This window comes from Macrobrachium rosenbergii, chromosome 11 (assembly GCF_040412425.1).
Source record: "Macrobrachium rosenbergii isolate ZJJX-2024 chromosome 11, ASM4041242v1, whole genome shotgun sequence".
NCBI classification, from domain to species: domain Eukaryota; kingdom Metazoa; phylum Arthropoda; class Malacostraca; order Decapoda; family Palaemonidae; genus Macrobrachium; species Macrobrachium rosenbergii.
In genome coordinates, this window is record NC_089751.1 from 43,633,117 (window position 1) to 43,645,159 (window position 12,043).

General features: G+C 39.7%; 1 protein-coding gene across 1 annotated transcript in view; it reads left to right on the plus strand.

Annotated features, from left to right (window-relative positions):
• The window catches only part of LOC136843381 (uncharacterized), a 54,397-nt gene extending 48,885 nt beyond the window's left edge, over nucleotides 1-5,512 (plus strand). Inside the window, exon 4 of the mRNA XM_067111731.1 lies at nucleotides 1-5,512. This exon is cut by the window's left edge and continues 105 nt beyond it. Within this exon, the coding sequence (XP_066967832.1) occupies nucleotides 1-4,936 (4,936 nt within the window). The 3' untranslated portion in view covers nucleotides 4,937-5,512.
• The last annotated feature ends 6,531 nt before the right edge of the window (nucleotides 5,513-12,043 follow it).

The window sequence follows — 12,043 nt, forward strand, 5'->3', positions numbered from 1 at the left end:
CGAGAAGGATAACGAAAAACTGAGACAGGCCTTTCAAAAAACGATTGCGAATCATCATGCAAGGTCAAAGATTGGTCAGGATTCGATTGAAAATGTGGAACCTGCTTCGTCACCATCTTCTCAAGAAGTACCGCAGCGGTGTTCACGAGAAACTGTGGGCCAGGGAAATTCAGCGCCATCGATACAGAACCAGATAGCTGTTTCTTACAAACGCACACAGTGTTCTTATTTAACATCTGCCCCTCCATTAGTTTCCTCAGAATATCCAGCAGCAAACTCGGCATGCGCAAGGGTACCAAATTCTTCGTCAAACACACCGCCTTTCAATGAACTGTGCAACTCTCAGGTTTCTCAGCAGTTACCAAGATCCCAAGTTCGGCAACCAAACCCAGAGGTGCTGGGATATCCAGCATTTTCCGAGATGCGGAACACCCCTCCGCCACCATATCAGAATTTTCCCAATTTTCATAGTTCATCAGCATCAGTGTCATTTCTGCCAAATCAGACGTTGAGTTATCAGTCATCGGTGCCTGTGAATAGTCATCGGTCATTGGTGCCTGTGAACAGTCATCAGTCATTGATGCCTGTGAATAGTCATCAGTCATCAATGACTGTGAACAATCATCAGTCATCAATGACTGTGAATGGTCATCAGTCATCGGTGCCTCTGAATAGTCATCAGTCATCAGTGCCTGTGAACAGTCATCAATCATCGGTGCCTGTGAATGGTCATCATTCATCGGTGCCTGTGAATAGTCATCAGTCACCAGTGCCTATGAGTAGTCATCAGTCATCAGTGCCTGTGAACGGTCATCAGTCATCAGTGCCTGTGAACGGTCATCAGTCATCGGCGCCTGTGAACGGTTATCAGTCATCGGTGCCTGTGAACGGTCATCAGTCATCAGTACCTGTCAACAGTCATCAGTCACCAGTGCCTGTGAATAGTCATCAGTCATCGGTGCCTGTCAACAGTCATCAGTCATCAGTGCCTGGCAACAGTCATCAGTCACCAGTGCTTGTGAACAGTCAACAGTCATCGGTGCCTGTGAATAGTCAACAGTCATCGGTGCCTTTGAATAGTCATCAGTCATCGGTGCCTGTGAATGGTCATCAGTCATCGGTGCATGTGAATAGTCATCAGTTATCAGTGCCTGTGAATAGTCATCAGTCATCGGTGCCTGTGAATAGTCATCAGTCATTGGTGCCTGTGAATAGTCATCAGTCATTGATACCTGTGAATAGTCATCAGTCAACGGTGCCTGTGAATAGCCATCAGTCATTGTTGCCTGTGAATAGTCATCAGTATCAGTCATCGGTGCCTGTGAATAGTCATCGGTCATCGGTGCCTGTGAATCAGACTCAGGCATATTCACAGGTACAGCATCAAACATCCTATGCACAGTTATCGTTACATCATCAGCCTCAGCCATGTTTCCCAGTACCTAATCAGTCACATTTCAGAAACTTACACCATAGTCAACCCCAGAATTGTCCTCAAGCAACTTTGCAGGGTCGTTCTGGTGCTGTACATCATTATCCGCAGATGTATTCTCAAGCACTTCAAAATATGAGCTCTAACACGTCATCATACCATCAGCATCAAGCAGTCACACAACCTCAGCACCAAACATATCCTGCATCCCAATTCCCGTATCCAGGGATCCAGAATGCAAGTCCAAATCAGGTCCAGCAGCACCATCCACCTAATCATGCCATTCCACGGCAAAGGCTTCATGTTCGACGTGATCTGCATTCTCATCCGTCGTTCACAAACAGTACTTCACAAAACCAGAGCTCTTTTGGTAGAGTTCCTGGTGTGCTGCAGGGAACAGTGACAAGTCATGGATGTCAGTTGTCTGGGGAAGAAAATGACAGACCCTTGTGGCAGACAGCTTCCAGAGAAGTCTCATCTCCTAATGAAAGTTTATTACCCGAGAATAATAATTTCAGCAATGTATTGTCACATGACAAAAGTGATGAGGAGGACTCCTGCTCCATAATTTATGACTCAGGAATTGTAGCCACAAATAAGTCACATGACCAAAGCCCTTTCGCCAGACTTCAGAACAGCAGTAATACCTATCCAGTCACTGGAAGTGGTAATTCCTGTCAAACAGATAACCATGGCCAGGCTACTATTACTTCTGAACCTTTCACTTGTCCAGGGCCCTCGATAGTGAATACCAAGACTGAGTCATTGCCCTCAGTCATAACTCCCCCTCTCACACCACCCACTCCAAATTCCTCAAGACCAGTTCAGCTTAAGTCAAGTGCACATTGCAACGTTACTTTCATTCATGATCCCAATTTATCGCCTGTACAAAATTTATTTACTCCTCAGCCAGAGGCTTTATCCACTAGAGATCAGCCTACTTTGAATCATAATTCTTCAAAGGTGCCTTTCGAAGTGGATGCGCTTAAGAAATTAAAACTTGTCTCTCACAATTCACTTGTTTCTGGTCAGAGATTTAAACAAGAGAAAGTGAACATGCCAGTTAGTGATCAAGATTCCCCTTCAATCTCTCTTGGTATGTGTGATTCAGAGTCAAGATGTCTGTCAGTGCTATTGCCTGATATCACAGATTCTGACAGCATTTACCAAAGGATCACCAATTCCCCAAAGAACTCTGATCCACCCATATCATCAAAGGAGTTCTGTTTGTCACAAAGTTCTTCATTAGTTTCTTCTATCGCTAAGTCTCTCAATGGTGAGACCACACAACTTTCGTCTACATCAGCAGCTGTAACAGATACACCAGCTAAAATGACTCTGGTAAAGGGTGAAATTTCAAGTTGTTCTTCAGAACCTTACGGAGAATTACAAGGTTTAGTGCTTAGAGAAAAACCTGACAGGCATGCAATAATACCTTCTGTGAATAACAATGCAGTGGTAACTGTACCTTCAATACCTTCAGTGCCCCTAACGTCTACTGGGAGCGCTGCTAATTTTAATGAGTCTGGTGCTGCAAAACAAGGGGACTCTTCTCTTGTCAAAAGTTTGTCAGAAGGATCAAAGTTTCCCCGAATTAAAAAAAATGTGTACTCCAAAAATCATAAAAAAGGACAGATAGTTTCAGAGATAAGTAAAGCATGCATCCCTAAAAGTCTAACAGCAGATTGCTATGTTTGCAGAAGAAACGATATAAAAGGAAAAGATATCCTACAGCATTTAGTTTTTGGACATCTGAAGTGTAAATTATGTAACTTGAGAATTGGCAGCTGTCCAGAGTTGAGAGATACTGATAAAAAACAACCCCAGTGTAAGGTAGCATATGATAAAGCCCATGATTTTTCTGTTTGGGATCCTAGTCCTGTTGACTTTTTGAGTTTTCAGATGTGGCAGTTTTCACATGATAGGGCCAAAGGAGCTCCATCATCCAAAAAAACCTTACTTCAATTGCATAACTATTTGAAGATGTTAAGGCCTTTATGCAATGTAAAGCCTTGGAGCTCAGCGCTTAGAATGTGTCGGCGATATGCAGATGCCTCTTTGAAGTTCAATAAAGTTTGTTCAAATAAATCTGCTCTTCTTAAAGCAAGTGATGACCTGCTATCAAGACTCGTGATTGAATGTGAGATTAGCACGGAGGAAGAGTTAGATAGGGCTACTGTTTCCTCTTCTTCAGAAGGCAACTTCGACAATGCTCGTGATGTGAAAGAAAGTTCTAGAGGCTCAGTCAAAACCAAGTCATGCACTATCAGTGCATCAGATAAGGGAAAAATCTGTGGAGGTTCTGTAGATTCTGAGGCAGACTCTGTCAGCAGTACATCTGTTGTTAGAGAAAGCTCTGTAAGCCTGGTAAACTCAATGCCCAGTTCTACCAGTCCATTGGTTGTGGAAGAAGCCCCTGAAGGCTTGGTAATTTCTGAGTCATGCACCACCAGTTCATCTGTTGCGGGAGAAGGCTCTAAAGGTAAGGTAAAGTCTGAGGCATATTCCACTAATACATTTGTTATGACAGAAAGCCGGAAAATCTCTGTAACTGCTGAAGATACGTTTGTTGAAGAGGAGGTAAAGAACCCAACTTCTATGAAAGGAGAGAAAATTGTAGAGGAAGAAACAAATGGTGATGAATTCGTTGTCGAAAGCAGTGATGATGAATTCAAAAGTGTGCGTCCCATCAAAGCGCCATTTCCAGAAGTGGAGGAAGCTGAAGGAAGTTGGGGCGCCATGAATAATGAATATTTATTGGAAAGCTCTTGCTCATTTGAGTGCTTGGATGAAGTAATAGAGTACGTTAATTTGTTGGATGATGCCAGTAGGTCGAAGAGTAATGGTCACAATAGTAAGACATTGTCAAAAGACCTCTCTCATGATAAAACCAATAAACATGATTCCCAGGGTCAGAATAATATGCGTATTGATTCTCACGATAAAAACAGTGATTTTCAGGGCAAAAATGATACATGTAATGATTCTCGAACCAAGTGTGATAGTAGAAGTAGCAATTCCCAAAACCTGAATAATGGAGGTGTGAATTCTTGGGACATGGATTCTCAGGAAGTGACGGAGAATGAGAAATGCAAGCCAAGTCAGGTTCAGAGTGACTTCCAAGAAGCCATTCTGAAAGATACTTCTGAAGGAGGTTCGTCTCCCTGTGGTCTCCCTACTTTAAATGACCTACCTCCTCCTCAAGAAACAAGTAACCTTCGCTGTGAGGAAAACTGCCTCATTATCAAACTCCAGAAAGATGGGAAAACTGTGAACTGCCCAGAAGAGTGTCCCATGTGTTATAAAGTGCTGTGTCCTTCGAGGTTTAGTGTAAATCTCAAAACTTTTCACTTGACGTCACGTTGCATAGGCTGTGGTCTGTTTATCACTATCAAATTTGAGAACTGCAATGAGCCATTCGAGAGTGAAAGAACTCTTAAACGTCCCGGTCCAAAGAGTAAAACTGGTGTGTGTTCTGCCAAAAAACCAAAGCCTGCAAACTAAAAGTGGACATTGCAAGTGAAAATAAGCAAATCAGTTGTTTGTGATACTAAATCTTAAGTTTATTTTGGGAGCACCTCAAAGAAATGTGTGGTGCAAAGGCGATATAGGCTAAATAACTTGTACAGTACAGTATTTTTGTATATATCAAAGGAAACAAAAAAGAAAAAGTTTCAGTTAAGTAAAGATGGGAGTTAAAGAATTGGAAAAGTATTGTGAGGTTTTCTCAATGGTTGTAGATAAGAATTACCAAGGTGATTTAGTTAATGACTTCACTTCACAAAGCGCAATGTCACTAAGGATCTGAGCTGTTGTGTGGCCTCAGAATGTTACCTCTGCCATGCTCAGACACACGAGAAATAACTCTTAATTTTCAAATAACATTTTAATAAGTGGCCCAACAATACGCTTAGGTGAAGTCAAAACATTTTTGTTATTCTGATAAAGCTTACCAAAAATACCCATTATCTGTTGAGGAAACTATCTTTTATATTGTCTATCTTTTATATTGTCTATCTTTTATATAATTTTATTTGTAAAAGATTACTGTAAGTTGGCTCAAAAGTAAAAGATATTTTTCACTTTTTTTTATATATATCCCTTTCTTTGAAGCTTGTCAAGTTCGTGTAGCTGAGAGTCATCGGCACGGAGTAAATTTAATTTTGATGAAGGGATTGGGAAGAATAAACATTTTTGGTGAAAAAAATGGAACTAGCTCTCTTTCTTTCTTTCTTTAGTGGCGCCAGTGCGCCTCATGTGGTGCACTGTAGGCATCACTTAAGGTTCTACGCAGCATGCCTTCGGCCTGTAGCTGCAATCCCTTTCGTTCCTTTTACTGTACCTCCTTTCACATTCTCTTTCTTCCACCTTTCTTGCCACCCTCTCCCTAACAGTTGAGTCATAGTGCAACTGCCAGGTTCTCCTGTTACACCTCTCAAACGTTTTACTGTCAATTTCCGTTTCAGCGCTGAATGGCCTCATAGGTCCCAGTGCTTGGGCTTTGGCCTAAATTCTATATTCAATTCAATTTAATGTTGAGCTGAAAACCTTTATGAACACAGCCAAAAGTCTATAAACTCAAGAAGGCTCGAAAGGAAAATCAGCCTCTAGAAAGAGGACAATCTTAGGAAAAAGAGATACAATAAATAAGTATGAAATATGAGGAAATAGAAAATAAAAGCTATACACCTGAATTCAGGAACGGTAACACAAAGCAGGAAAGAATTTGCTCCTCGCTTAACATCTGGAGATCAAACGATTCACAACTGCACTAGGAAAACAAAACCGCAAACTGACTAGTATTAGTCCTGGTACTAGAAAACGACACATATTCGCAGTAGCCTGTTGCGAGGAAAATTAGCTAGATCAGGTAAAGAAGAGCTCAGATTATGTTTGTTACTATAGTACATTTTGTGCAAAAAAACAATAAACTCACTTTACGTATATGACACAAGGCAAGATTAAGAAATTGTAAAATAAACTTGAGTGATAGTTGTCCAACAGTTCCGAAAGAAAGTCAGCGCCCGAAGACCACGTGGAGAACAATACTCCAAACAATGATGAAGAAGGAAAGTTAAAACACATTGAAATTACGGTTTCATCACGAAACAATCGAAAACATTTCCGCAAGACACCAACTTTTTGAAAAACAGAGTAAGCAATATTATGCCCCTTAGCAGTTACACCTAAAATCTTTTTAAGTGCTACTGATGCTTAAAACCGTACCATTCAAATGTAAATCAAGATTTGGATGAAAATTATCCGGTTTTCAAGGAACTTATGGGGTTCAGAAAAATAGAGCCTCGATGGCCAAGTTGGTTAGAGCAGCAGCCTCGGACTTCTTAGAGGTATGTGGCGAGGGTTCAAATCCGCAGCAGACCGGTTAGAGAGGCGGACACTTTGCTATCCATGTAGACACCTCGGGATTATGTATGTAATCAATGGATAGGTTTGCTTAAAAGCAAATAGGTGTTACAGACTAATACACAAACAAACAAAGCCACTCCAACATCTTCTAAAAACATAACAGACATCTCACACGTCTCGACTGTCGACCTAACCTCGCAACGTCACCTCGCTGCTGGGAGAAAGGGCGCTGGTGACTGGTACAATACATGTACACTCAGCAAGGAAAGTGAGGATACAGTTTTTTTAAATCTTCGGACATATATTGCTCAATAATGAGACATCTGGCAACTTTAGAAATGGGAGGAGCTTCAGTCTTACTGTGTTTGTTTTTTGCTTGACCTCCTATAACTTTCAATCACATTCTACGGTTCTGAAATCATTGATACTTAAATGCAGTAGTAAGCTTTACAGTATTCGTTCAAGATGTAATTTGCAGCGACAGTTCTGAGCAAAATAAACATTTTTCGACATAACCTACCAAGTAACCTTACACAAATGAATTTATGACACCACAACGCGATCTTCCATAATGAAATCAAGAGTTAAATTTGAGCAATGTCCCATGAAAAACGTGGGGAACAATAAAGGAACGAATGCAATGTTATGATGAGAGAGAGAGAGAGAGAGAGAGAGAGAGAGAGAGAGAGAGAGAGAGAGAGAGAGAGAGAGTTGCTGTTGTGTAAGCCTAGGCCTATATGTAGAGCTACTCATTTCATTATTTTTTTATTTTAGAGATTGAGTGATACTATATTTGTATAGTATGTTTTAGCAATGGAGAGAGAGAGAGAGAGAGAGAGAGAGAGAGAGAGAGAGAGAGAGAGAGAGAGAGAGCTGTTGTGTAAGCCTAGGCCTACATGTAGAGTTACTTATTTCATTATTTTTTCTTTTAGAGATTGAGCGATACTATATTTGTATAGCATGTTTTAGCAATGGGAGAGAGAGAGAGAGAGAGAGAGAGAGAGAGAGAGAGAGAGAGAGAGAGAGAGAGAGAGACTATGGCAACGTCAAGAAACATCCAGTTACTTGTGTTTTCCCCGAGATTATCGCGCTACTCCGCTCATCATAGAGAACGCTCTTGCGGATTTAAATAGATTTGGTCAACCTACCCTAGCTGTCACAACATTTGCTGCCATTAATTCCAACTGACCTTTAACACCGTGAAATACAAATATGAATGTGTAAAAAATTAAAGAAATTATCATTACCTCGTATGATGATGCAATAAAAAGCCTGTTCATAACGGAAAACGAGTAAATATTACCGTTCTGATAAACAGTACTACACCAGGATCTCTATGAACGAAGTCATCTGAGAAATTCTGATTACTTCGGACATGTATGGTGTTTTTAAGTATCTGAGCATTTTTGTTGTGCTGATTTAGCATATATGATATAATTTGCATTGTATTTTCATATTCTAGGGTAAAATTACCGAGATTATGTGTTTTCTGTAAGAAAACAATGAAAATTCGATGAACGAAATCTAATGAAAACTGTATCCTCTCTTTTCTTGTCGAGTGTACATTCACTACCAGGGTCTAAGGCTGATGACAGGCAGGGCAGCCGATCGAGACTACAAAGTCTACCCCAAAGCCAAATCAAAGTCCTTCAAAAAGAAGGCACCGTGCTTACCCCATAAAAATGGGAAAAAAGCACGTTAAAAGACGAATTGTGTTCAGAAAAATAATGTAGGACTTGACTCTTGGTCCTGTGGGAATAATATTCAGTGCAAGATTCTAGTTGTATGCAGCTGTCAGTTTCATAATTCTAAATTAATCTCTCTGCCATAAAACAGTTTAGGTAATCCTACAGTTTTGGGGTCCAAATTCACTGCATCACGTAAAGTTAAGATCAGCACATGGATTTATCAAATATTTATCGAGGCATGGACAACAATGAAAAAATGAGCAGTTTATCTGCTTACTGAAGCAGAGATTGTAAGAAAACAAAGGGAATAAAGGGGGGACGTAAATAAACAAAAACATGTCTTAAGGGATACGAACTCATAGAATTTTGAGAAAATCGTAAATCTCTGCTTCTGTAAGCAGATAAACTGTTCATTCTTTCAGATTTATCAAAAAGTTATTGCTGAAGAGCAGAGCCAGTGCTAGGTTCCTGCTTGGTTCCTAAGCGTTCACTACACAAACACAGTTGCGGACCCACTACACTATTCGTGTGGGTGCGGAGCTTTTTTTTTTTTTTTTTTTTTTTTTTTTTTAATCTGCTCCTGTAAGCAGATAAACTGGTAATTTTTTTTCAGCAAATATGCTTCTGTTTGGAGATCCGTCGAAAGAAGAAATAGAAAACAGGAAACACAAACACACACACACACACACAAGGGAGCAGTGAAATTTGGACCCCTGAACTATAGGAATATCACAGTTTTTATAACAATTCAGCCTCTGGTCTAAACTCCGCACAAACTGACAAGGAATTCATTAGGCCTATAAGGTAACCGCACGGAGCGTGAGCCACTGTGACATTCGTCCGCTGTTTGGACACTTTCAGACAATGTACTTGAACGCGCCCCATCAGCATCAGTGAGACTTGGGCCCCTCTACACAACACGCCGAGACCTCTACGTTCCTATCAAAGTAACAGTTTTCTCCTAAATTACGAAATAGTGGCATATTTCCGATTAAGCAGGAGCTCGTTAAGATTTAGCCGTGCGCGGTGCTAACTTACTGGCCATGACGCTCTCCTTTTGCTTAAAACACTTTAAAAGTGGACGAGTGACGCCATCTCGATATTTGCTGAGTCACTGTAAACAAACTGCCCATTTCACTGTGTTAAAACTGCAAAATATTTGTACCCATTACCGTTTCTTCGCGTTTCAGCTTGGACAACTTAGTTTTCGGGATACCAGAGCGCTAGATAATATTTAAAATAATTAGGTAGCTAAACACCAGAATAAGGTTATAAATTGAGTAAATGTATTACGTGTTCATTACAATTCATTTGAAAATATTTGTTGTTGAAGCAAACCAGATTCCGAAGACAAATTTCAACGCTTTTGCTGTGAACATTACGATGTAGCTGTTTTTTGCGTTTTCCTATTTTTTTTATTTATCAATATATATTACATACAGTGTAATATACATATATCAAATACACAGTGTAAGTTTTGTCAAATATAATGGTGTTTTAAGTAATAATTTTGGATTTAAAACCTTTATTTCAGTCCTGTGTTTTGACATCATGGCATCTAGAGTCTCATACCAGTTCTAGATAAATTGTCATACTTAACTGTACACATTACATGTCTCAGAGGTATACATAGTAATATGGACTTAAATAAATGAAAAGTCCTAACAACAAAATACTCCATTTCTATCGTAAACAGTTCACTAATGCGTCGTCCGCTCTCGGATGTTTGTGGCAGCCAGATGTACAATAAGGCTGGGAAATTGTTCCCACCACAGTTTCGCCACTTTGATGGAGTAAAATACTGTAAACAAACATTCTCACGTATTTTAAGTGGTATTGAGTAAATTAAGAACAAAATGTGTATAATTACAATCAAATAAGCACTGTAGAGCTTCAGTTGTTATGTCAGTAAGGATAAAACCACGGAAAGGTAAAAATGCATTTCAGCTCAACCACATGACAGGCGGGAATTCCATGTCTCATACCTTCACTAGTATAGGCAACAAAATGTTGTTTTATCGTGCTGATTACAACTAAAATCTTGAGTAATATCTATAAACATTACATATATATGTAATTAGTGCCAGTACCCCGTTAAATAAGCGCTGGGAAGGAAGTGTCCAATCACCTCTCAATTTTGTTTCAGCATTTGGGAAGGCGCCATACTGGATTCAAAACTGCCTTCAACACTTATTTTACGAAGACTTCACATGCTTACTTAAGTTCGTATGGCAGTTTCCAATAGCTCAATTTGTTAATGAAGCTTCAATCTATTGAAAGGTTTTCTTAAAGGTTTAATTTTTTTTTTTGTTATTTCTCCAATTAAATATCGAATGAAAAGTGAAAATTCTGCCATGCATGTGTCCAAGCCCGATCATTTACCCTAAGAAGAACCATACTAACCTAACGTACACTAACCTAACCTATAGCAGTAGGCCGTGTTACTTAGCCGGGGGGGGGCGGAGCTCTGGTAAAGGAAACCACTTTTTACCAAAAATTCACCTATAACTGCGCATGCGCAATAGCATTCCAGGTGTTGCTCCAAGGATTAAGCAGGCGTCAAGAATGGATTAAACTACTCAGAACTGAAATCCAATGAAATATAAAGATCGCCATATGAGGTCATAGTAAACAAACCTCTCGGTTACGAGGCCAAAGATAGTTATGATTTAGACTACCGTCGGGTAATTTAATGTAATTGAAGTAAAACAGCTTCCTCTTCTACCTATCGAGTCTGCATAGGATATTTTTTTCTGTAATGACAGCACAGGAATTTTACGGAAGTGCCACGATGTCTTACTGCCTCTATCAAACAGTAATCATATACTTTAGTGGAAAATTACGGAGCAGTTTCCAGGTCACAGGCTTAAAAGAGTGAATATTATCTTTCAAACGCCCTGGTCAGCCATGCCAGAATGGGAGCTGATGTATTGTTCTTTATGAGTGTGGAAAGGGTGATATGTGGCAAAAACTTGTTCCAGCCTGAGAGATAACGTGCAGCCTATAGTTAAATTTAGCTAGCAACTTTCGTCAGTTTTGGGACACTGACTATTTCAGCCATCTGAGGACGAGAGAAAAGAACATTTTCCTGCATGTTGTTTAACTTCATTGGTCTTCTCTGCCCTTGCTGCGAGTGGTGTTAGGAAAGGAGCATTCATACTGGAAAGTTCTCAGACTCGGTGTAATGCTGCGCTAGCTGACACAACGGACATCGTATCTGCACAAGCCAACTGACTTGCGTGCATAAGATGGAAAACAGACGAACCGACAGCACCTCACCTCTGAGGTAACTGATCACAAGCCTAATGTTTCGATAAACTTTGTATCAACATAGCAACCATTTTTATGTAAGTACACAATCACACAAACACACATGCATATATATACATATATAAATCTCTCTCTCTCACTTTCTCCCTCTCTTTATTTATATATATATATATATATATATATATATATATATATATATATATATATATATATATATATATATATATATATATATATATGGTACGATGTAAGAAAGAGGAAATGCGAATACAAAATTGTGTAAAAT